The sequence below is a fragment of the Pseudophryne corroboree genome, chromosome 9 (assembly GCF_028390025.1).
Source record: "Pseudophryne corroboree isolate aPseCor3 chromosome 9, aPseCor3.hap2, whole genome shotgun sequence".
Taxonomy (NCBI): Eukaryota; Metazoa; Chordata; class Amphibia; order Anura; family Myobatrachidae; genus Pseudophryne; species Pseudophryne corroboree.
This window is the reverse complement of record NC_086452.1, coordinates 98,888,264-98,915,655: the sequence shown is the minus strand read 5'-3', so window position 1 is coordinate 98,915,655 and position 27,392 is coordinate 98,888,264. Positions and strand designations below refer to the sequence as shown.

General features: G+C 48.0%; 1 protein-coding gene across 4 annotated transcripts in view; it reads right to left on the bottom strand.

Annotated features, from left to right (window-relative positions):
- LOC134957652 (tenascin-N-like) overlaps positions 1 to 27,392 on the bottom strand; it is a 618,734-nt gene that overhangs the window by 74,943 nt on the left and 516,399 nt on the right. For 3 of the 4 annotated variants that reach the window (XM_063939692.1, XM_063939693.1, XM_063939694.1), the window contains 4 exons: positions 19,124 to 19,582; positions 9,701 to 10,075; positions 5,246 to 5,509; positions 310 to 495 (listed from right to left, as the gene is read on the bottom strand). In XM_063939692.1, the coding sequence (XP_063795762.1) occupies positions 310 to 495; positions 5,246 to 5,509; positions 9,701 to 10,075; positions 19,124 to 19,582 (1,284 nt within the window). The remainder of the gene's footprint in view (positions 1 to 309; positions 496 to 5,245; positions 5,510 to 9,700; positions 10,076 to 19,123; positions 19,583 to 27,392) is intronic. The other variant, XM_063939695.1, reaches the window with a different exon arrangement.

The window sequence follows — 27,392 nt, the reverse complement described above, 5'->3', positions numbered from 1 at the left end:
AAGTATAATAATCTGCACCATTTCCACCCAGAGCTCCACAGTGATCACAGCTTCTCTACATTATCACAAAGCATTATAGACACTTAGGGGTATATTTACTAAAGTGCAAGTTTTTAGAAGTGGAGATGTTGCCTATAGCAACCAACCAGATTCTACTTATCATTTATCTAGCACCTTCTGGAAGATAATAGCTAGAATCTGATTGGTTGCTTTGGCCAACATCTCCATTTCTAAAAACCCACACTGTAGTAAATATACCCCACAGAAACATGAAAGTACTTTAATTTGAATACCTTTTTAATAACTCACCTGTAATGATATACCTGCTCTTGGGGTCACTACCCTGAGACACCTGAACATCTGTCTCCGCTCCGCCTCCCTGGGCACCATATTTCAGTTTAAAATAGTCCACTTTATTGGCAGGATTCTCCCATTCCACCTCCAGCGAATCCTCTGTCTCTTCTGTCACCCACAGAGTTCCTAACGCTGAATCATCTGGAGATGAAAGAAGGTGGACATACATTGAGCTAGGTGCTCTTTACACTGAGACGTGATCAGTTGCTGTATCCTTACCATATATCGATGTTACAACTGAATATGTAACTAGGCACATTAAGTCGACATATGTACAGCAAGTGCCTGTCAAGTCTGTTATTACCATCCATCACCCAGAGTTTTCTGCAGCACCACCCATTTTATGGGGATCCGGTCAGGATCCCGGCGGTCGGGATCCCGGCTGTCAAAAGACCAACACTGATCAGAATAGGATCACAATGCCGGCGCTGGCATCCCGACAGCCGGGATCCCAATCAAGTGACTGATAGACGTCGGAGTGGTAAGCCTTGGGGGGAAGGGGGTTAGGTTTAGGCTGTGGGGGTGGGTAGTGGCCGGTTGAGGGAATGTGGGAATTAGGTTTAGGCTGTGGGGATGGGGGGTTAGGGACTCCCGGGTAGGGTTAGGCTGTTGTGGGGGAGGGATAGGCTAGGCTGCAGGCATGGGGGTTAGGGATAGGGCAGTGGAGTCACTAGGGGGGTGTCACCCTCTGAAGGGGTGACACCATTTTTTTGTTCCTTTTTTCCCCTCCATCCTCTCTCCGAGGGGATTGCTCCCTGCAATCAGAGGAGGCGTCAGTAACAGCATTCAGGAGTAGCGGTTTCAGGGGAAGGGCATGTGCCTTGGGAGCACCAAGGCACATGCCCCCCCCCTGACATCCGCCCTCCAGCTTCTGATTCGCTGGCTGGGCTTGATCCTGATTGGTCTAGTCTCCTCGTGAAACTGTATTCTCATGCCGAACCGGGACGCACCTCGCTGTACCGCACCAAGGAAAATTCCCCAGCACAGGGATCTGGAGCCGCCCGTCTCCGTATCCTGCTGCAGCCACACAATGACAGGCAGAGCAGCAGTACAAAGGACCCTCTCTGTTTCCGCCATCACTGCAGCTCTAGGGCCAACTCTGCAGCATAAACCACAGTCCTCCCCCTTAGCAGAGTGCGGGCCCTCGTCCCTACCAGCACCAGTACACAGGCATTATACACGAGGATAGTGAAATGACATATGTGCTAGCTAATATACTGTAAGGACTTGTGTGTGTAACTGGCAATACAGACACCTCCTCACCACTCCTGTCCCAAAACAGAACCCCCCACCCCCCCACCCCACAACCCATCCTCTTCCATCTTCCATACACCACCCCACCAGCCTAATTCTCCCCTGCTTCAACATACCCTGCCTCCAGGCACTAGCCATCTGTCCACTACCTGGCTCCAGACACCCCCTTCCCTCCCTCCCCGCCTCTAGAACAACCATCCTCCCCCTCCTGTCACCAGTACCACCGACAGTATCCCTCCTTGTTTCCAAACACCGCCTTTCCCTGCTGCCAGACACCTCCCATCTTGCTGCTAACCATACTACTGCCATGCCACACTTCTCTCCCTTACTGACATACTTCCTCCCCTTGCTGCCATACTCCACTCCATGGTGCCATGCTCTCCACTCTTACTGTCAGTCCTCCCATCCTGCCATACTTCTCCCCCTTAATGCCAGTCCCCCATATGCTGTCATACTTCTCCCTCTTACTGTGCCATACCTCCCCCTTATTGCCAGTACTTCCCATGCAGCCATACTTCTTTCCCTTACTGCTATACCCCCACCCCTTACAGCCATACTCTCCTCCATTGCGCCATACCCCCCCCCCCTCCCTCGTACTGCCAGTCCCCGCTATGCTGACATACTTCTCTCCCTTTCTGTCATACTCTCCTCCATGGTGCCATAACTCCCTGTCACACTCTCCCTGTCACCACTGCCTTCCATTCTCTACCTGGTGTCACCCACTGCCTCTCCTTCTCACTGTCTCCCTCTCCCTAGTGTCACCCACTGCCTCTCCCTAGCATCATCCACTGCCTCTCCCTGTAACCCTCTCCTGTCACCCTCTGCCTCTCCCTGTCACCCACTGCCTCTCTGTCTTTCACTATCTATCCCCGTCACCCACTGACTCACCATCTACTTCTCCCTTGCATCACTATCTCTCCATCATCCTCTCTTTCCTGTCACCCTCTGCCTCTCCAAGGCATTACCCTCTCCCTGTCACTTACTACCTCTCCCATCACCACTTGCCTGTTACTGTCCCCCTGGTATCTTCCACTGCCTCTCCCTGTCACCCTCTTCCCATTAAGGCTACGCCCTTTGTTACAAGGCCACACCCACTTTTTGTGGAGCGCATGCCAAAGGCACAGAAGATCCCCCCTCTTCCCTTGTCATGGTGCCCCCCCCCCCCCCCCCCGTCATTTTGTTCTGGATCCGCCCCCGGCACTCAGAATAGACTCAGGTTAAGAGGCAGATGGTGCAGCCAGACTCCCACAAGCCCCATGCGTGTCTGCATTTGCGCAGTTTGCACACACACAGCAGCATGCCTTCAGCGGTTGACGGGCGCACAGGCAGTGGGCAGTTCTGATTATTAACTTTATGCACCCCATTACCAGAGCGGGCCAGCATCACAGCAGCAACATCCCCAGAGGCAGTGATTATCAGGGGCAGCAGCCACGAGCCCCAAGCTCTGTACCTATACATTGTCCAGTGTAAGGGAGATACTGGCAGGGTGTGTGGGCACAGAGTGGATTGCAGGAGAGCGGAGGTGCCCAGATCAGCCCTAAACATCGCTACTCTCTGAGCAGGCACAGCGCCGCCACCTATCACCAGCAGCAGCTGCAGGGCCAACTATGGATAGGGAGGAAGAGAGGATGCTGGAGCAGCGGCACTAGGCAGCCATACAGCGTAAGATAAGAGCTGCTGCTTTATGGGGAGGAGAAGAAGTGTAGGACATCACAATATGGAGGGAGGGGACAATGAAACTTTTTATGGACAGAATTTAAAGAGGTATGGGATATTTGGTGAGAAGGGTGCTCATAAAAAAAAAAGGGAGAGAGACCACACACCCTTTCAGTGAGACCACATCCCTTACAGGAACACCAACCCTAGTGACGCCACTGTATCAGGGGCAGGACCGGACTGCCCATCTGGCACTTCTGGCCGATAGGCAGGCGGTCCGGTCCCTCAGAGAGCAGGGAAGGCAGCGCACAGTGACTCGCAGCACGCCGCTGTACATCGTGATGGCGCCCCCCCCCCCCGGTGATGTGCGCGCAACCCCCTTCCCCCGTGACAAGTGTCTGGACCGAAATAGAGCCCCAGTCCGTCACTGGTTATGGGGTAATGGGATAGCTTGCTTCCTGACCCCTGTTGGAATTCTAAACAGCGGGATACCGCAGTCGGTATTCCCACCCGCCGGCAATTCAGCCCCAACCTGTACACGTACATAGAGCCCCAATAACTATATTTGGGTTTTCAGGATTTCACTAGTTTTCATTAAAAATGTAATCCTACAGTTTAGTGTCTTACCCAGAATCCCATGAACAAGCATAGGATTTGAAGGAGGGAAATTGTAAATTTAAGAGACAAAGTAGACTAAAAACTGACAGGGCTAAACAGATGACCTATATATGTGTAAGGGTATCCGTTCAGATGGTCGACAATGTTAAGGTCAACACTCATTAGATCGACCACTATTAGTCGACATTGAAATGGTCGACATGGGCAAATGGTCGACACATGAAAATGTCGACATGTCTTTTTAAAAAATAAATAGATTTTTAACTTTTTCATACTTTACCATCCACGTGGACTACAATTGGGAATAGTAACCTGCCCGCAGCGTGGCGAGCGAGTGAGCCATGCAAGGGGACGCGGTACACTAATTGGGGTTCCTGGTCATGTTACGGAAAAAAATTACCCCAAAAACAGTTCAGAAATCCATGTCGACCTTTTCATGTGTCGACCATATGCTGACAATTTCTCTATGTCGACCATGTCAATATCGATCAATAGTGATTGACCTAATGACTGTCGACCTTAACATTGTCGACCATTCATACCGGAACCATGTGTAAATGTATGATTCAGAAAATCATGCATAAATGGGTAGGGGGCAATATACTGCAGCTGTAAGGCATATATCCTAGAGATCTCCTGCGTTACTTAAAGACCCACAGAACCCCACTTCAACCATGATGAAGTCCAAATTACCAAACTCTGAAAAGCTTAGTCTCTTGGAGCTTGGACCCAATAACCAAAACCATCATCAGCTGGTTTTAGCCATTGTAGCCTATAGGTTATCATGTCACCGTAGAGGGAACTTCGGGTCCCTCCTGGCAAGCCTATACTGCCAGGAAAGATAAATATTCACTTTAGATTGTATGAAAGTGTTCTGCATCCTGGTGGCCACATGTGGTACCTTTACTATGTTGTCCCTCTTTGAACAAGTGCCTGAGGGACGGGCTCTGTGTGTCCTGGTTTTGACCCCAAATATTTAGCCCACAATACTATTTCCTCAGGACCTACACTAAAAGGAAGTATCTAGCTGTGGTTCCAGAAATATGTAAGTGATATGAGTGCCTTGGCTTTTCTCTCCAATATTTTGGGAGCAATACTTCAAGGGAACCTCGGCACCTGTAGCCCCACTCCACCCAAAGCACCAATGGATTGAGGCAATTTTACTCTTCTGTTCCAGATTGTGGCAAATAACTGTTGGAAGGTTGATCATTTGTTGGTAACAGTGATAGATATGTACCTGAGTTTTAGTGTTCACAGTTTGGAAATGGACACAAAGACACAGATTGGCCACAGTGTGTATGTCATTACTCTGCATATCACTATCCGGCTGTATTACAGCCTAACTCTCACTGATGCGCCTCACCAGTTCTGCCTTGGAGCTCAGCAGGCTCGCTGGTCACCCCGTTCTTCACTTGGTACATAAGAATTTGGTAGAGTGTGCTTGGGCTCAGACCTCCAATCTGGTAAAAGTCTTGGTTTGCAGATACTTTAATTTGCTGTTTCAAGCTTTCGTCACCAAAAGGATAGTAACTAATGTAGTAATAGTCCACTTCCACCAGCAAGTCCCAGGCAATGTTCAATGAGTTTTCTGTTGTAGTGATGAGACGCAGGTTCTCCACAGCCAGCACTATTACAGAGCAGAGAAAAGGAAATTACTTCTAAGAACAATTGAAATGAAAGTTAGGATGTCTGATTTTACATCATCAGCAGAAATCGCATCTCTCCCCTTTCATGGAGTATTTCACACAAGATAATGGTTACTTAGATGAAAAGCATTATTTTCCATACAGTGAGTATACACATGTACATTGTACAATATAAAAGTAATAGTTGTGATTACAGTTCTAAAACCGTTCTTCATTTCTAAATAACATAAAAAAGAATATACATTTTCACTATGTGTAGAAAGGGGATGTAGTTGGGATCGAAAATGTCAGCTGTGATAATGCCAGCGCCGGAATCCTGACACCTGTCAGAATGCCGACGCTGGCATCGTGACTGCCAGTATCCCGAACGTAAGTATGCCTGGGAGGGTTAGGGTTAGGCTATAGGAGGAGGGTTAGGTTTAGGTTGTGGGAAGGAAGGGTAAGGTTGGCAGAAGTGAGGATACAGCATGAAGAATCAGTGTTCACCGGTGGGACCCATCTCACAGTCCAGCAGCAGTGGTGGGTGCACCATTCCTTGCTGCAGCGCAGGCTGAGTGGCACCAGAAGGGAGTCGTCCTATCCCCTATTGCAGGTGTTAGCAGGGCTCCTGGGACATAGCCGATTAACTCTTCAGCAGCAGCGGGTGCACCAAAGTGCTCTATTGGAAGAGCAGTGGTCACACTTGGATCCCACTGTGAACCACGCAGATGCTGCTGTAGATGCAGGTGCCCCCTCAGAGCTTGGAGCCCGGAGGCAGGCATCTCCATTGCCTTTGGAAGTTCCACCCCATGGCATGTGGCAGATCCAAAGTCTCCCAAAACGTTTGGAATGGAGAATGAAGACAGTGAAACAGAGACAAACCACCCCTGGCAGGGACTGGTGTGAATGAATGAAAAATCTCTGTAAAGTGGTGTAATATGTGTGGTATAAAGACACTATATATTTTATTTTTTTAAACACATGGGGCTCCTAATAATCCATCATGGCTTCTCTCCTGTCAAAAGCTGGCTTTGCCACTGAGCAGAGAAGAGACATGGCATGCAGGAGGAGGACAGAGCATGATATAAGTAATAAAATAATGGTTGAGACAAATGGGGAGACAGATATGAGACAGGCAGTGGCGGATATCCCACTAGACACTTTCTGTGGGCGGCACAATAAGTCAGCTCCCCCCTTAACAAGCAGCTGGTGGTTGGTCAGGCACAAGGCCACCGCCTGCCATTGCTCTTGAGCTGTGACCCCCGTCCCGCTGCCATACTGGGGAAAGCTGAGGAGTAGAAGAGTAGGAACCTGGCTCCCAGAAAGAGAGGCGCGAGTCGCCGCGGCAGCTTTTGTCTGACTCTGACGTCTAAGTGGGATAAAGTATAACTTCGGAGCAAGTTAGGGGCATTTTGGTAAAAGTTATGTGGAGGTGCCAAGGTCATTTTTGGAACTCTTTTTTCATTCTTGAAATTAAGGTGATGAGTGGCCCTTGTGAAGATTTGCCTGCCAAACACTAGACATAACCCTTGACGCATATTGGGTTGCCAATCACTGATCTGACTTACTTGCTGCCATGGTTGCACTTGTTTGCTGGACATAACAGAGTCTTCATATACAACTATGGGTGCATCACAGTCATACACATCTTAGCTGCAACTCCACGTCCAGCTTAGTGAGGAACTGGGCGGCAATTGGGCATTTGCACATACAGTAGAACAAGACTGTCGCCACTTGTAGACAGAACTGTGGTCTATACAGAGGTCTGATTTTGGAACTCTTGCACCAGGCATAGAGCTGGTGCAAGGCTGTACTGCTAGTGATGACAGCTACTTTCACAAGTTGATAGATTGCGGCATAGAAGTGGTAATGCCTCAGACATGTGTGCGACTCTGAATCAGGCCTTATAAGCGGAAGCACGAGAAGCGTAAGACAAGGGGGAGGTAAACTAAGAAATTCAGGATCATGCAGGATAGGAAAGAAGGCAGACGCCTACCAATTTAGAAAAATACACATTGTAGTCAAAATGGCTGAAGGTAAGTAGGTGTTGTATGTGTATGTTTTTTGTGGTATGTGTTGTGTGTGGTGGTTTCTATTAGAATTTGCAACGCTTTAGCCCTGCTTTATTGGTCCTACTCAAAGGGAAAATACTGGGACTTAGTCTAGCTCCAATCCTTGTATATTTACTAAAGGCTGTGCAGAGCTCAGGGGCAGATCATAAGAGGGTAGGGCCCGTGTGCATATTCCATGCTGGCCTCGCCTCTCTCACTGCCAGAGTCTACTGCACATGAACTGGTCGCCGGGAAAATGGCACCCGCTCCATTTTACCTGTGATTTCTTTTGTACACACGTGCATATCTCCAGAAACATGGCGCTTGCACTGTGTTCCTGGTGATAACTATGGTGCCAATGGAGAGGTAAATATTGAGAATGGATGTACTGGAACCAGGCACCTGTGTGCACTTCACACCCTGCACCCATTATAGATACGCCCCTGACAGAGCCCCCAAAGCATATAGTAAGCTATTAGATGATATAAAATAGTACATAAGGTCACATACTGTTTCCCCTATGCTGTGCAACAGATGAAAATTGTCCGTTCTGTAAGCTTTTTGTTATGCTCTATTAGCTTTCTGGCTTTCTACTGTGCATTTCAGAATGTTCTTTCTATCAATCAGAAAGTGCATTAAGGTCAAGGACTGATGGGCTTGCCAGTAGTTTTAGAACGAATGTAGGGAGTTGGGAGTTGTGCTGGACAAGCCCCTGGATGGCACTATATACGACCTATGGGCTACATAGGGCACATTTGTTTTAATCTACCTACTGTAAATGGAGTTTTGAAAAGTATGGACTGCAGAAATGCTAAATTGTGCTCCTTTTCATGTGATGAGGTGACAGACTAATGCATATTTTGCAGGATACGGAATAGGTGCCTAATTTTCTGCCTACATGTAAAAATGATCTCTGAGGTGTTGCAATTGTGGGCTTATCACGGGAAGCAGCAGCACTGCCACCACCATCTTCCCTACAGACACCTACATAAAGACTTGATTTTTATATCTCCCCCATGGACATCAGGAACATTTCATATGGGAAAGTATGAAGGAGTCAGAGGTGGATTGTGACCTTAATGTGGCCCTTGAAAAAAAATACTGTATGAAAGTGTCTTCATGTAGGCAGGGCCAAATACATTATAGGTGGGGCTTAGACAAAAGTGGGCAGTATTAAAAAGAAATCCTAGCAGTATAAAAGGAAAACAGAATAAAATTGCCTTTGCCTATCTGTACTTAAAATGTGAATCCTTATTCCTAATTACTGATATATAATACAAAGCGCATTCTCATATAAACTACACTCCGCATCCTAATGACTTCCATAGAGGACAGGGAGTATCCCAGTGACTGCTATATAATACAGAGTGCATCCCACTGACCGACATCCAATATATAGACTATTCCATTGATCATTGTATAGTACCTAGCAAAATCACTAAGGAACTTTACTTAGGTGCTCTTAACTAAACCATTGATGTAATGAAGTACTGTACAATTTTAATAATAAATGAAAACATATTAAAAAAAAAAAACCATACAAACAGTAGATTTTAAAACATTCTAGCTAAAGGAACTGCTATACTCGAACAAATAACTATGAAGCTCATCGGGGTATATTTACTAAAGTGCAGGTCTTTAGATGTCTAGGTGTTGCCCATAGCAACCAATCAGGTTCTAGCTATTATCTTCCAGAATGTGCTAGGTAAATGAGAAGTAAACTCTGATTAGCTGCTATGGGCAACATCGCCACTTATAAACACCCACACCTTAGTAAATATACCCCATCATGACCTCTCTGGTAACTGGCCTTGCCCCATAGGGGGCCTTATGAATGAATTCTCCTGGTGGGCCCTTCATGACCTAGTTAAACACTGTCTACCAGGCACCGTTATTTACTTTTTATCCTTGGAAAAGGCTTATCAAAGTTCACTGTGTTGTATACAGCTGAATGCACAGAGCAATTGCATGTCACATACAAGGACAACATAAAGCTCTGCTTAGATAAAAAGTATAAAAGGTTTCAAAGAAAACACAAGAGACCAGAACAATAGGGGAAATTTGTTTGGTAAGTGTGAATGAGGACATGTGGTAAACGATGAATGAATGTTATGCATGTTATCCCGTGAAACAGTTTCTCACCGTCAGAACAGGTATCACCAAAGAATCCCTCCTCACAGAAGCACTGGCCTCCATCGCAGCGCCCGTTCTCACCACAATTGACGATGCAGTCCACCAGGTTGCAGGTGGGTCCTGTGAAGCCCACGTTGCACTTGCAGACACCATTAACGCATATCCCATTAACTCCACAGCCTGGGTTGCATTCCTTCTCACTACAGTCGGGGCCGGTGAAGCCACTAGCGCACTGGCAGACGCCATTGACACAGACGCCATTGTTAGCACAGTTGTTGGGGCAGCTCCTCTGGGAACAGTCTGGTCCTTCCCAGCCTTCGTCACACACACAGGTGCCAGTCTCCAATTGGAATCTGCCATTGAAGCTACAAAGACTAGCAATCTCTGCACGAAAAGGGACATGGGAAGTAAAAGTAGTTTTGCAGACATATTTGGCTTGTAATTTTTCTCTGTGTAACATTACAGATCTAAATGTAAACATTTCTGTACAAGTTATCCGTATGATGAGGTGCATTTCATAGTTACTGTGCATTAGTGTTATGTCTTTGGTTCTAGTTGTTTGGTCAGTAAAAGTGTTCTTCCACTTTAATGGGAGGGATTGGGATAATTAGGTGCTGGAAGGTTGATTCATCGACACGCCCTGTCTGATGACGATTGGTGAATCCCCTCAGTGCACGCTGAGGTATGTGGGGCACAGGACCGTTTCTAGCCAATTTGGCTCCCAGTGCGAGATTTAAAAATGCGCCCCCTCCCCCCCCCCCATTCACATAAGAAAAAATGCGCTCCCCCCCATAGATATAAAGAGGAAAAGCATGCGCGCGCGCTCCCGGCAAGGGGACGTGGCCTCGTTAAAATGGGCGCGGCTTTGTTAAGATGGGCGTGGCCTCATCTGATCTCATCATCACGGCCACCACAGGATAAAAAAAAAAAAAAGTCCTTATTTTACACATTACAGCAGGCAAGTGTCCCCATTTTTACACAGCATGGTAGGCAAGTGTCCCCATTTTACACATTGCGGCAGGCACGTGCCCCCATTTTACACATTGCGGCAGGAAAGTGTCCCCATTTTACACATTGCGGCAGGCACGTGCCCCCATTTTACACATTGCGGCAGGAAAGTGTCCCCATTTTACACATTCCGGCAGGCACGTGCCCCCATTTTACACATTCCGGCAGGCAAGTGTCCCCATTTTACACATTACGGCAGGAAAGTGTCCCCATTTTACACATTGCGGCAGTAAAGGGTCCCCATTTTACACATTGCGGCAGGCACGTGCCCCCATTTTACACAGCATGGTAGGCAAGTGTCCCCATTTTACACATTCCGGCAGGCACGTGCCCCCATTTTACACATTCCGGCAGGCGTGTCCCCATTTTACACATTACGGCAGGCAAGTGTCCCCATTTTACACATTGCGGCAGGCACGTGCCCCCATTTTACACATTCCGGCAGGCAAGTGTCCCCATTTTACACATTACGGCAGGCAAGTGTCCCCATTTTACACATGACGGCAGGCAAGTGTCCCCATTTTACACATTACGGCAGGCAAGTGTCCCCATTTTACACATGACGGCAGGCAAGTGTCCCCATTTTACACATTGCGGCAGACAGGTGTCCCCATTTTACACATTCCGGCAGACAGGTGTCCCCATTTTACACAGTATGGCAGGTGGTGGTGGGGGGGAGGGAGAGAGAGAGAGGGAGAGGGGCTGACTTACATTTGAAGCGGTTCTTCCCACTCTTCAGCCGCCTCTCCCTCGTCTGCGCAGCGCTGGGCGGCTTGTCTCCCCTTCTCCCTCCTCCCGAGTGCCCAGCTCGGGGGGCGGGGTTTCTCGGAATGACGCAATTGCGTCGTGACGTCACGACGCAAACGCGTCATTCCGCAAAACCCGCCCCCCGAGCTGGGCACTCGGGAGGAGAGGGGAGAGGGTTTGAAAGTGCTCAGCAAGTGCCCGCCGCAAGAAACGGCACTGGTGGGGCATGAGGACACTAAAGGGGATATTTATTTAAGCAGCCTTTAAAGTGAAATTTGGAAGCTGATTGGTTCGTACTTTATCTCTCTCCACTTCATCTCTTTCCAAACTTTGATAAATCTTGCCCTTACCTCTCACCAAGCTTTCATAAGTTTCCCCCTTTCTCATGTCCGGGTGTGGGTCAATAGATCTACAGTAAAAGATAGACAGTCAATAGGTCAACCCTAAAAGGTCAACTGGGTCAAAAGGTCGACATGGAAAAGGTCAACAGTAGACAAGGTCAACAGGTACAAAAGGTCGACAGGGTCAAAGGGTCAACAAGAACATGGTTGACACAAAAAAATGGCCGGCACAAGTATTATTTTTTTATGTGTGTAAATTTGTATGTTTCACCATATCTGAGCCAAATTAATGGAAATGTGTACGCTCGCCGTGCTTCAGGCAAGGTTACTATTCCCAATCGTAGTCCATGTGGATGGTAAATGATGAAAAAGTTTGGAAAAAGAAAATAAACTTGTGTCGACCATTTATGTGTTGACCATTTTCATATTATGACCTTTTGAACCTGTCAGCCTCAAGCACTGCCTACATTTTACCTGTTGACCTTTTGACCCTGTCGACATTTTAGATGTCAACCATTTGGGGTTGACCTATTGACAGTCTGTTTACTGTAGAACTATCAACTGCATACCTTCCTGTCCATCCGCAAGTACCGCTAATGCAGGTAAGCGCCTTTCCTATGAATTGCCTGTTCTCCCGGGACTCTGAGAGGTCATATGTCATATGTGACATGATTAAGAGTTGCCACAAGTGGTGAATTTTGGGGTGCGATTTTGTGGTGAAATAGTTCCTTTTGGCAAATCAGAAGCTTTTACATTTGGCCCTTTATTACTAAGTAATCACAGCTCCATAAAAAACAAAACGTTGTGGTGACAAACAAGCTACTGTACATCCGCTGATTAGGTTTGCCTGCAGTACATGGCAGCCCAGACTCATGTGAGCACTTTTCTCCTGCCACAAAGGGCTAATGCAGAGCTGCACATACAGTAACCATCTGTAATTACTCCCACGTTGCATACAGGAAGCAAAATGCACAGAATCGCCTGCATGCTGGCTTGTACCCATGTCTGTGACCAGTTCACCCCCCTTCATATCTTTGGTTTCCCAACTGTCATCATTGATTGCAAGACTCTGCACCCTACCAGGGTCGTACTGGCCCACAGGGGTCAGGGGAAAACCCCAGGTGGACCCCACTGCCTGAGGGCCCACCTCCTCTTCTGGGCAGTACGGCTGGTGTAATGGTTAGCATTACTGCCTCGTAGCACTGAGGTCATGGGTTCAATTGCCACCATGGCCCTAACTGTGTGGAGTTTGTATATTCTCCCCGTACTTGCGTGGGTTTCCTCCGGGTACTCCGGTTTCCTCCCACAAACCAAAAATATACTGGTAGGTTAATTGGCACCCAACAAAAAATAAATAAAAAAATTAACCCTAGCGTGAATGTGTGTGCGTGTACATGTGGTAGGGAATATAGATTGTAAGCTTCACTGGGGCAGGGACTGATGTGAATGGACAATTATTCTCTCTGTAAAAGCGCTGCAGAATATGTGTGCGCTATATAAATAACTGGTAGTAATAATAATAATTCCAAACTCTGCACTTGAATTATACATTATACATAGATTACATTATACTACACAGACCTATGGCATTTTTTCAGCAGTACATTACTGTTATTAATCTGGTACGTTATCATTCATGCACTAGTAGTATTTACTATATATATTTATCAAAGGGCCCAGACCATGCACTCTCTAATGGTGAGACAAACCTCTGTAGCAGCTGGCCACACTCCTAAACATGGGCCCCTACCACTGCATTCCCCCGGTGGGCCATTCATGCCACACTCTGACACTGCACCCTACTGAAAAATACCAGGGGCTGGCAGGGCCGGATTAACAATGGGGCGGGTGGAGCTGCAGCTCCAGGCCCTCCCATGAAAATAGGCCCACAGCCTCCCCTGCAGTGCTGTGCAGTTAGTGGTAACGGGTGGAAAAAAAAACCCAGACACTGACACAACACTAACTGGCCAGCTCCCCTCCCGGTCAGCCCGCCCGCCCCCCACCCCTGCTCACCCCGCGATCAGCAGCAGATATCCCGATCTCCGCCCACCCACAAAGCATCTTAAAGCTCCGCCAGCGGGCCGTTCAGAGCTCCGCCCCAAGCCACTTAAAGCTTCACCCACAGCCATCTTAAGCTCCGCCCCCAGGTCGTCCGAAGCTCCGCCCCCTCCCGTCTCTGCACCGAGCGGCCACTATATCACCCCCCTTTCCCCTGGAGGCCACAGCCACGCATGATCTAACGCCCGCCTCCCGTACAGAACTAGGACCGCGGAAGATGCCGGGGGAGGGGAGAGAGGATCTGCAGGCTGAGTGGTCCTGTAGCAGCCACAACCACAGTGATGTGATGACTGACTGGCAGCCAGAAGACAGCAGCCCTGGAGTCAGTCACAACTTTGCTCTGCTGTGTTAGCTCCACCTTGCTTCCTCACTCACTGCGGATCCCACTCACACTACAACTTAGGTGAGTGTGCACAGTAGCTTACACTTTTTATCCCACCACTTACACCCCCCAACCCCCCCCCCCCCCGCTGCAGTTTGTGTGTTTTGTGTCCATTCCTATATGTTCTACTTCATCCAGTGTTACTCTTCCCTCCTCTCTCTCTATTACCTATCCCTCCCCCTCCTCTCACTCTCTCTATTCCCTATCCCTCCCCCCTCCTCTCACTCTCTCTATTCCCTATCCCTCCCACCTCCTCTCACTCTCTCTATTACCTATCCCTCCCCCTCCTCTCACTCTCTCTATTCCCTATCCCTCCCCCCTCCTCTCACTCTCTCTATTCCCTATCCCTCCCCCTCCTCTCACTCTATTACCTATCCCTCCCCCTCCTCTCACTCTCTCTATTCCCTATCCCTCCCCCCTCCTCTCACTCTCTCTATTCCCTATCCCTCCCCCCTCCTCTCACTCTCTCTATTCCCTATCCCTCCCCCCTCCTCTCACTCTCTCTATTCCCTATCCCTCCCCCCTCCTCTCACTCTCTCTATTCCCTATCCCTCCCCCCTCCTCTCACTCTCTCTATTCCCTATCCCTCCCCCCTCCTCTCACTCTCTCTATTCCCTATCCCTCCCCCCTCCTCTCACTCTCTCTATTCCCTATTCCTCCCCCCTCCTCTCACTCTCTCTATTCCCTATCCCTTCCCCTCCTCTTGCTCTCTCTATTCCCTATACCTCCCCCCTCCTCTTACTCTCTCTATTCCCTATACCTCCCCCCTCTCTATTCCCTATTCCTCCGACTCCTCTCGCTCTATCTTTATTCCTCTCCCTCCTCTCGCCTGCTGTCTCTATTCCCTATCCCTCCCCCTCCTCTCTCTCTTTATTCCCTATCCCTCCCCCATCGCCTCCCTCACTCTCTCTATTCCCTATCCCTCCTCCCTCTCTCTCTCTATTCCCTATCCCTCCCCCTCCTCTCTCTCTCTCTTTATTCCCTATCCCTCCCCCATCACCTCCCTCACTCTCACTATTCCCTATCCCTCCTCCCGCTCTCTCTCTCTCTCTATTCCCTATCCCTGCTCTCTCTCTATTCCCTATCCCTCCTCCCTCCTATTGCTCTCTCTCGCAATTACCTATCCATACCCCCTCCTCTCGCTCTCTCTCTATTCCCTATCCCTCCTCTCTCTCTATTCCCTATCCTTTCCCCCTCCTCTCACTCTCTCTATTCCCTATCCTTTCCCCCTCCTCTCACTCTCTCTATTCCCTATCCCTCCCCCCTCCTCTCACTCTCTCTATTCCCTATCCCTCCTCTCACTCTCTCTATTCCCTATCCTTTCCCCCTCCTCTCACTCTCTCTATTCCCTATTCCTCCTCTCACTCTCTCTATTCCCTATCCTTTCTCCCTCCTCTCACTCTCTCTATTCCCTATCCCTCCCCCCTCCTCTCACTCTCTCTATTCCCTATTCCTCCTCTCACTCTCTCTATTCCCTATCCTTTCTCCCTCCTCTCACTCTCTCTATTCCCTCCCCCTCCCCCTCCTTTCACTCTCTCTATTCCCTATCCCTCCCCCCTCCTCTCACTCTCTATTCCCTATCCCAGTGGTTTTCAACCTTTTTCAGTTCGCGGCACACCAAACAGATTTAAAAATTGCCAAGGCACACCATCGGTACCCCACGGAAAAATAAAACGCATACAGGGAAATAAAACAAACATATTTGTCCCCAAGGGGAAAAACACAGACACATTGTCCCCAACAGTTTTTAAAATAATGCGCAGTACTTGAACACACTGCCACAGTAATTCCACACATTGACCCTCATAGTATTGCCATACACTGTCCCCCAAAGTAATTGCACACATTGCCCCCCCCACAGTAATGCCACCACACACACCGACCCCCACAGTAATGCCACCAGACACACTGACCCCCATAGTAATGCCACCAAACACACCGACCCTCATAGTAAATGCCACCACACACACCGATCCCCACAGTAATGCCGCCAGACACACTGACCCCCATAGTAATGCCATCAAACACAATGACACCCACAGTAATGCCACCAGAGACACTGACCCCATAGTAACGCCACCACACACATAATAATGGCAGTGCACACACTCATGATCATAAAGCACTGGCCCAAACCTTTTTTTCTTTTCCCCCTTAGCGGCAGGAGCAGTGAGGAGCAGAGCAGCATGGGCCACGAAACTAGACGCTACCCGGGCTGGATGGTGATGTGTACGTGACCTCTGAGTCACACCACGTCGTAGGGGTCACGGGCGGGCCCGCAGGAGAGCTGCCGTCTTCACTATACAGTGACCGCAGAAGAACTGCCTGCGCTGCCCGATAGTGATGCTGTAAGTCAGTATCACTATCGGGCAGCGCAGGCCGCTCTTACGCGGTCATTGTATAGTGAAGACGGCAGCAGACTGGGACTGGCAGCAGGGATCTCTGGCGGCGGCGGCACACTTGACAACCGCTGGCGGCACACCAGTGTGCCGCGGCACAGCGGTTGAAAAACACTGCCCTATCCTTTCCCCCTCCTCTCACTCTCTCTATTCCCTATCCCTCTCACTCTCTCTCTCTCTATTCCCAATGCCTCCCCTCCCCCTCCTCTTGCTCTCTATTCCCTATCCCTCCCACCTCCTCTTGCTCTCTCTCTATTCCCTATCCAACCCCCCTCTCTCTCTATTTCCTATCCCTCCCCCTTTACTCTCTCTCTATTTCCTATCCTTCCCTCCCCCTCTCTCTCCTTCTCTTTTCCGCTCTCTCTGTTTTGTTTTTATCTAGGGCTATATTTGGGCCGGAAAACCCCAGAACGCCGTTCCTGAAGGTCTTTTATAAAGTGACATCATCAGGAACGGCGTTGCGGGATGTCTGTGGCCTACCCTGCTGCTGCAGCCACTTCCCGTGTCTGAAGGGAGGAGAGCACAGCACGCATCTCTCCTGTGTGCATACAGTAGCTTACACTTTTTCAGCCATTTAAAATATAGCTCAGCCGTCAGCCAATCAGAACTCGCAGACCGCAGCGGTGGCTCATGATTGGCTGCTGCCACGCAAGCTTTGATCGGTACACAAGCCAGGGCCATATTTCAAATGGCTGCCGGAAATGTGACTGACACAGTGAGGGGCAGGAGAGACGCGCTGCATTCTCCTCCCCTCCCTTCAGACATGTGAATCGGCAGGTGAGCACTATACTAGGGGCATTGTGTATCTGGCATTACTGGGGCATTGCATAACTGACACTACTGGGGGCACTCTGTATCTGGCAGTACTGGGGGCATTGTGTATCTAGTACTACTGGGGGCATTGTGCAACTGTCACTGCTGAGGGCATTGTGTAACTGGCACTGTTGATGGGCATTGTGTATCTGGCACTACTGGGGGGAGTATGTGTATATATTGACCTACTCGGGGCATTATGTGTTTAAAAAAAATAATATATATATATATAGTATATAATGGACACTATTGTGCAGTGTAATGTGAATTGGTGCTATTCTGTGGCCACGCCCTTTCCCCACAAAGTAACGACCCTTTATTTTTGGTGGGCTATCCCTGTTTGAATACATCACTCTTGAGCGGTGTCATGAATTTCAATAACTACTGATTATAGATAGATACCACAGATATACTTACTTGCTGTCTGATTTATTTAATTCCACAGGCCATGGTGTGTGGCTGTGATGTCTTCTGTATTTTATGGTGGTAGTTGGAGTTGTCTATTTTATATGGATTTACAATGTTCTTTGTATTGTGTGGTGGTCAATTGGATGCTTGGTGTAAAACATGACAGGCACTACGGTGCTCTCTGTTTTATCAACGGCCACTGATGCTATCTGTATAATATGAATGTCACTGTAATGTAGTGTTCACTCTAGGCTATTTTAGCAGGGCGCCGAGCCCTGCCCGATTTTTTTAAAGGCAAAATCTGCCCTGCCCCTTTTGCCCCCTGCTAGAACAGCCGCCCGCTTCCTGCCCTCCCAGCGTGTAAAGATGCCGTGCGCATGCGCACGGCATCAATTCACGCTATGGGAGAGGGCTGGGGGAAGCCCAGCACTGACGCACGCCACCAACAGTGACGTCGCTGGCCACAGACGCCCCCTATAGCAACGTCTGTGGGCCACACCGCCCACTAAACTGGCGTTTCCATGGTCACACCCCCTAATTTACATGGCCATGCCCCCGTTTCAGGGAGCGCTTGGAAATATGCCCCCGGAGTCCGGCGCCCTGCCCTATTGGATTCCTAGAAGAAACACTAGTAATGCTCTTTGTATTATCTAGCAGTCACTACAATTTCTTTCTGTATTATTTGGCTGCCAGTGCTGTGCTTTCTGTATTATATGGTGGTCACTGTAATGATCTCTGCTTTATTAATTTAATTTACTGCAGTGGCTAGGTTTGCAGGATGAACACTAATAGAAATATGGAGAAACTACGACACAGGCCATACCCCCTATATAGACCACGCCCACACATCACTAGTCATACCGGCACAGCGCTTGTCATAATGCCTGCATCGGCACACAATAGGCCTTTCTTGATTTTCAGCTCCAGGCCCATGTGGACCTTAATCTGGCACTGGGGGCTGGATGTAATGCCATCCGAGTTGGTCGGATGTGCGGGTTCCCGGACGAACTCAGATTTTATTATTTTTTTAAAGCTGCAACCATTTACAAGGCATGGTTATGCCTTGTACATGCTTGCCGGTTTAAAAAACGTCCGCATTCGGGTGGCAACCCGCACCTCTGGCCAACGCAGGCAGCATTACATCCAAACCCAGAACCATTCATTTATTTTGTCCAAAACATGACACTTTCTGAAGCACCTTCTAGCTGTTGCGTTACATGTGATTAATCTTTAAAACAGAACTATTGCAATATGCAGGTTTAATAAAGGCTCTTACCGACGGAACAGTCACTTCCCATAAAGCCTTCATTGCAGACACATTGCCCATTAACACATTGGCCATTGGGGCGACAATCAACTGCGCATTTTTTTTCTTTGCAGTCCAGGCCGGTGTAGCCTTCATAACACTGGCAGGTTCCATCGACACATTGGCCATGCGGACTGCAGTCAACCAGGCATTTCTTCTTTCTGCATGCTGGGCCTGTGTACCCCTCCGCGCACTTACAGCCACCGTCAACACAGGTCCCGAACTTGCCACAGTCATAGGCGCACTTTTTCACTCTGCAGTCCTCGCCAGTGAAGCCCTCTGCACACTGGCAGACGCCATCAATACATACCCCATTTCCACCACAATTGCCTGGGCAACTCTTTGTAGCGCAATCAGGTCCCTCCCAACCATCATCGCACTCACAGGAACCTAGAGCCGGCACATACTTCCCATTGCCATTGCAGTTTCCTAAAATGAGAGGAATAAAACAAAAGATGAATAGAATATTACTGCGTGATACTACAGTACTATTGAAGCAAGTCACACAGTCATGGTCGGACTGGCCCACAGGGGAACAGGGAAAACCACCGGTGGGCCCCACTGCCTGTGGGCCCTCCTCCTCCTCTAGTTATCAGGTTCTAGACTCTATCCTAGTGTACATAAATTATGCATTATACATGTTACATTATGCTTCACAAGAATTTGGTTTATTATATATTTACCAAGGGTCACAGAACATGTACTCTGTAATGGTTAGCCAAACCTCTGTGGTGGCTGGCCACACCCCCACTGGAGCCTGGCCACGCCTTTAAGCATGGTCCCCTATAACAGAATTTCCCCGGTGGGCCCTTCATGCCCCAGTCTGACACTGCACACAGTGCTGCAATGTACAGTAATTGCATGGCCACAAGCAAAAGTCAAAACGTAAAAGACACCAACAAATATTTTTAACACAGAGCTAATGGGGATAGTAATAATGACAGTGATGCCATGCCCTTTTTTGGAGTGCAAGCACCTTCGGGGATGGCTATTGGCCGCACCCAGCGTCACCGACCCTGAAGCCGCCATTGGCTCTGCCTACTGTTTTTCTGTTTGCAGCCATCATCATTATTGCAGATGCACCTGACTCAGGGTCTGGATGCAGTAGCACAATCGTTGCATCTTTGTACGCAGCTGCTGTTCTAAAATATGCTGATGTCATAGGAAGAGTTTTGTGTAAGAAACACTTCCTGTCGTCTTCTGTGATCTGCTGCTGCATCCGAAGATGCAGCATATGATCTCTCTGCATGAACATCGGCCACCCAGAGAAACCCTCCAGTTGCTTAGGGTGGTTGGTGTTTTCACGCAGCTAGGGTCAGTGAAGCTGCATCCAAGGATGCAGCAACTTTGTTCAGCATGCCTACGAAATGGGGCCGGCCGACCCCCCGTTTTCTGTTACGCTGGATGTCACTGCCCCTTCCGCACCCCCAAACAGCTGCAGCATGTCACTCATGCTGCGCCTTAGGGGACACTGGGACCATCATCGCAGACAGAGATCTGCATGTAAATGACAGTTGCACTTGTATTACTTTTTATTAAGAAGACTGATCCTGTTACTGTATTAAACTTTCCGCACAGAGAACATGGATGGAAAAAAAAAAAGAAAAAAAAAAAGTCTACAAATAAGTGAATATTACTGATATGTTCATTGTGATTTCATTTCGATTAAGGTTATAACTGTCATCAGGTTAGCTCTGGTAATTGTCAGATAATCATGAGCAGGAAGAAGAACAAGTATAGATAATTAGAAAGTATCATTAACACCTGTAATTCAAGTGGTTCCCAGAGTCCTTTGCAAAGACAGAACATCACTGCAGGAGCCAATTAAATTGTTATTAAAGTGCATCCATTTAGGTCTCTGGAACTGGAAGGCGCATTGAAAAGAACACATTTCTTTTAATCAAGTATATTACAATGCCAAGTTAGGAAGTTTACTGAAAGCCTCCAGTACAGTATGTTTGTCTTTTACATCAATAACGGTGCTTGGCATGAGGCAGCTAGCTACACCGGTTTATTTGTGAAATGTTTATTGTTGCAGAAAAATTAAAAGTTTTATGGGAAATGATGCTGAATCTATGAGGCCTGCGAGGGATCTGAATGCGAGTGCCTGAGAGATTTATAATATTTACAATTATGTAGTTCTTTGTATTGCTGTAGTGTCGGCTGTATAGAATTTTCTTCTGGTGCAAGATGCCATCTTGTGGTGCTTTTTAAAATTGCAAGAGAATAACGCGCCTTCCTTAGTCCTCTTATAATCATTGCAGGCATCATTTGATAATTATGTAGGCAGATATATAAACTAATGTGCAATAATTGCCATTGAGAGAAATTCTGTTAGAATCAAATTGCTAATGTATATTTCCTTGTTGGTGTTGGTATTGTCAGAAGACTTGAATTGCATTTTCCAAAAAGATAAGAAATAAGAGTGAAATCATGCCGTATATCATTTTCTGCAGCAGAATGGTGCAGGTATATTTCTCCACAGAGGAGGCCCGTGTGCAGGCTCTGTATGGGCCCCCTCCTTTCTAGCCTGCAGCTCTGGGCACTAGGTTCCATAGGAGACCCTTGCACTGTCAGAGAGTCTACAGTGCATGAGCAAATCTCCAGGAAAATGGCGCAGGAAAATCAGTAGATTTAAAGCACCAATTAAAGTCACTAGATTTAAAGCGCATAGTAGTTCTATGTGTGCACGGGCAGGACAAACCACCAGCTGCATTCGTTTTTTTATTATAGTATCCAGAGCAGCCGCGGGACATTAGGTAAGCATAATGCCATACTGAGATGGCATTGGGTTTTTTTTTGACATGCAATGAAAAGCTATGGCAGCAGTGAAATGACCCCTAGGACCTAGTTGCACGCAATGCCAATGTTGGGGCATGAGTGATTTCCTGCTTCTGTGAGGACACAAAAAAAACCTAAACGGTTTTACCGTGCATGTATTACACAGTGTGTATGCACAAAGGCGCTGTTGTGGTTAAGACGCATCGTATCAGAGATGTCTTGGAAAGTGCTAGGTGTTCCTGGGTGGTGACCGTTCAGTGGCTATGCAGGTGCCTAGCTCCACCCCCAGTGCATAGCCCCTTCCCCATCTGTCGCACCACCCACTGTCTGCACTGTCATGGTCATTGATGGTGCAATCCATTGATGGTTGCATGGATATAAAACACAGATGGCAGCATCAATGGCAATCCCTAGACTGAGCAAAGGAAAGAACTGTTAACAGTAGAATAGCTCAGTCAGCCCAACTGTAACCTCCAGAGCATTGGAGTATTTACAATAGGGGCAGAGAGTGTGGTGTACATGTGTGGCGCACACCCTGCACCCATGTTTAATACTTACCTCCCTGGGTCCTGTGTCAGTGCTGCAACAGCACAAATCACCGGTAAAATTGTCCGCTGCTGCTTCAAAAGCCGGAGCCCTAAGTTCAATTCCTGACATCTACAGATGGAGCCCTGCTCATCTATCCCTTTACTAGGATTAATTCAGTCAGTGCTGTCGGACATAATCCCCTGCTGTATTGTTCTCTCTGTATTGTATTGCAGCGGAGAACAATAGATGAAAGGCTTATGCTAATAAACCTTGGTGCACCTAGGTGCAGCAGAGAAGGCTTGATGAGCGAGGCTCCATCTGTATGTTATGTGCATGATTCAGACTTGTATACAAAGCCAAAGGTCCAACTCAGATGGTGGGAGGACATGTGCGGAACTGGTCCTGCGCCATCTCACAGGCTATGGTCAGTTGGTGTTGGGGAGGGGGTGGCACTGTGCAGTGTTCCTGAAAATGGGGGCCCCCATTTTCTGGGAGTGCCGAGGCCAGTGTCTGCGTTCTTCGACATAGATTTACTGGCCCCGGCCACAAATCTGAGATGGCCATCTGAGTAACCTGTCTATTTTGGAATACTTGTTGAGATATACAATGTAGTGCTGTGGGCTGTACACCTAAGTCCCTGGATAAATATATACAATGTAGTGCTGTGGGCTGTACACCTAAGTCCCTGGATAAATACAATACAGCAGCTTCTTCATTGATGGAAATCTATTAGGAATAAATCATATGCATATTATTCAAATACCGCTAACAATGCGGGAAAGTCATAAAATTACAGAAAGATCTTTCTTCTCATTAAACCCAATGATCTCTTTAGTTTCCAACCTAAGCTGATTACCACTGAAACAGCAGCTTCTTCTTTTCTTACCGTTGGTTATTGAATAAGGAAAATAAATTGAGAAGTGGAATTTCATTATAGTGTTTATTAAGGTTAATGTTTAGCACAACATTATGAATATTTTTCTCCGTACTATCTACATAGCTATACTATTCTTTCATTGCATTTAGTATGTTATTGACATATAGATAATGACATGAATACATGACATGAAGTGTTCTAAAATGAAAACCTTTATTAATTAGCGCTAATCTGGAAAAGCAATTACCATATGTTAATGAATTTCACAATGAACAATGACCACACTGAAAGTTCTAATGAGCTATATTTCTTTCAAGCCATATTGCAGGACGTTGTTATACTTCACGACGCGTTATCTCCTATTGTGCATGCCTATCTGCAGGTAATGATGGGAGTATTATTGCTGCGCAATCAAAAGATAATTCCCCACTATATGCAGATACAGTTTAATTGACCTTGTAATTATCATCATATGGAGCACACACCATACCTAGGGGGGGTGAAGATGAGTTTTCTCTGGTTTTGCTCAGTATAATAGATCAGGCAATGAGGTTATTAGCAGAAATTGGAGTTTTCCTTTTGCAACAATATTAAAGCAATATTACAATTAGCTGTTTGTCATTAGCATTTCTCTATCCTGAAAGGACAGGTATTAGTTCTGAGATAGATTTATAGATGATTTATGAGCAAGGTCGGACCTGTTCTCCACAGCTACTGCTGGAAAGTCAAATTTTTTGCCATATGTTCCCTCACAACCTAAGAAAGCACCGTATTACCAAATGCAGTCCTTTCGTTCACAAAAAGGCAAGAAAGTCGGAGGTGCGTCCTTTCTTGCCAGAGGCAGGGGCAGAGGAAGGAAGGTGCACAACACAGCTAGTTCCCAGGAACAGAAGTCCTCCCCGGCTTCCACTAAATCCACCGCATGACGCTGGGGCTCCACAGGCGGAGCTAGGCCCGGTGGGGGCGCGTCTCCGAAATTTCAGCCACAAGTGGGTTCACTCCCAGGTGGATCCCTGGGCAATAGAGATTGTGTCTCAGGGATACAAGCTGGAATTCGAAGAGATGCCCCCTCACCGATACCTCAAATCGGCCCTGCCAGCTTCCCCCTTAGAGAGGGAAATAGTGTTAGCTGCAATTTACAAATTGTATCTTCAGCAGGTGGTGGTCAAGGTTCCCCTCCTTCAACAAGGAAAGGGTTATTATTCGACCATGTTTGTGGTACCGAAACCGGACGGTTCGGTCAGACCCATATTGAATTTAAAATCCCTGAACATATGCCTGAAAAGGTTCAAGTTCAAGATGGAATCGCTCAGAGCGGTCATCGCAAGCCTGGAAGGGGGGATTTTATGGTGTCTCTGGACATAAAGGATGCATACCTTCATATCCCCATTTATCCACCTCATCAGGCGTACCTCAGATTTGTGGTACAGGATTGTCATTACCAATTCCAGACGTTGCCGTTTGGGCTCTCCATGGCACCGAGAATATTTACCAAGGTAATGGCGGAAATGATGGTGCTCCTGCGAAAGCAAGGGGTCACAATTATCCCATACTTGGACGATCTCCTCATAAAGGCGAGGTCCAGAGAGCAGTTGCTGATCAGCGTAGCACGCTCTCGGTAAGTGTTACAACAGCACGGCTGGATTCTAAATATTCCAAAGTCGCAGTTAATTCCTACGACTCATCTGCCCTTCCTGGGCATGATTCTGGACACAGACCAGAAGAGGGTTTATCTCCCGATGGAGAAGGCTCAGGAGCTCATGACACTGGTCAGAGACCTATTAAAACCAAAACAGGTGTCGGTGCATTACTGCACGCGAGTCCTGGGAAAGATGGTGGCATCATACGAGGCCATTCCCTTCGGCAGGTTCCATGCGAGGACCTTTCAATGGGATCTGTTGGACAAGTGGTCCGGATCACATCTTCAGATGCATCGGCTGATCGCCCTATCCCCCAGGGCCAGGGTGTCTCTCCTGTGGTGGCTGCAGAGTGCTCACCTTCTCGAGGGCCGCAGATTCGCCATTCAGGACTGGGTCCTGGTGACCACGGATGCAAGCCTCCGAGGGTGGGGGGCAGTCACACAGGGAAGAAATTTCCAAGGTCTGTGGTCAAGTCAGGAGACTTGCCTTCACATCAATATCCTGGAACTAAGGGCCATATACAACGCCCTACGTCAAGCGGAGACCCTGCTTCGCGACCAATCGGTTCTGATTCAGTCAGACAACATCACCGCAGTGGCTCATGTAAACCGCCAAGGCGGCACAAGGAGCAGGGTGGCGATGGTGGAAGCCACCAGAATTCTTCGCTGGGCGGAGAATCACGTAAGCGCACTGTCAGCAGTGTTCGTTCCGGGAGTGGACAACTGGGAAGCAGACTTCCTCAGCAGGCGCGACCTCCACCCGGGAGAGTGGGGACTTCATCAAGAGGTCTTCATGCAGATTGCAAGTTGGTGGGAACTGCCACAGGTGGAAATGATGGCATTCCGCCTCAACAAAAAGCTACAGAGGTATTGCGCCAGGTCAAGAGACCCTCAGGCGATAGCTGTAGATGCACTAGTGACACCGTGGGTGTTCCAGTCAGTTTATGTATTTCCTCCTCTTCCTCTCATACCCAAGGTGCTGAGAATCATAAGAAAAAGAGGAGTGAGAACAATACTCATTGTTCCGGATTGGCCAAGAAGGACTTGGTATCCAGATCTGCAAGAAATGCTCACAGAGGACCCATGGCCTCTGCCTCTAAGACAGGACTTGTTGCAACAGGGGCCCTGTCTGTTCCAAGACTTACCGCGGCTGCGTTTGACGGCATGGCGGTTGAACGCCGGATCCTAGCAGAAAAAGGCATTCCGGATGAGGTTATTCCTACGCTGATAAAGGCTAGGAAGGACGTGACGGCTAAACATTATCACCGTATATGGCGAAAATATGTTGCTTGGTGTGAGGCCAGGAATGCCCCCACGGAGGAATTCCAGCTGGGCCGTTTCCTTCACTTCCTACAGGCGGGAGTGACTTTGGGCCTAAAATTGGGTTCCATTAAGGTCCAGATTTCGGCCCTGTCTATTTTCTTTCAAAAAGAACTGGCTTCTCTGCCTGAAGTTCAGACGTTTGTAAAGGGAGTGCTGCATATTCAACCCCCTTTTGTGCCTCCAGTGGCACCTTGGGATCTTAACGTGGTGTTGAGTTTCCTGAAGTCACACTGGTTTGAGCCACTTAAAAACGTGGAGTTAAAATTTCTCACGTGGAAGGTGGTCATGCTATTAGCCTTGGCTTCAGCTAGGCGTGTGTCAGAATTAGCGGCTTTGTCACATAAAAGCCCCTATCTGGTTTTCCATATGGACAGGGCAGAATTGCGGACCCGTCCACAATTTCTGCCAAAAGTGGTGTCATCTTTTCATATGAACCAACCTATTGTGGTGCCTGTGGCTACTCGTGACTTGGAGGATTCCGAGTTACTAGATGTGGTCAGGGCTTTGAAGGTTTATGTAGCCAGAATGGCTAGAGTCAGGAAAACTGAGTCGCTGTTTATCCTGTATGCATCCAACAAGCTGGGTGCTCCTGCTTCAAAGCAAACTATTGTTCGCTGGATCTGTAACACGATTCAGCAGGCTCATTCTGTGGCTGGATTGCCGCTGCCAAAATCAGTAAAAGCCCACTCCACAAGGAAGGTGGGCTCTTCTTAGGCGGCTGCCCGAGGGGTCTCGGCATTACAGCTTTGCCGAGCAGCTACTTGGTCAGGTTCGAACACTTTTGCAAAGTTCTACAAGTTTGATACCCTGGCTGAGGAGGACCTTGTGTTTGCTCAATCGGTGCTGCAGAGTCATCCGCACTCTCCCGCCCGTTTGGGAGCTTTGGTATAATCCCCATGGTCCTTACGGAGTCCCCAGCATCCACTAGGACGTTAGAGAAAATAAGATTTTACTTACCGGTAAATCTATTTCTCGTAGTCCGTAGTGGATGCTTGGCGCCCGTCCCAAGTGCGGACTTCTTCTGCAATACTTGTATATAGTTATTGCTTAAATAAGGGTTATGTTATGGTTGCATCAGGGTTGATCTGATG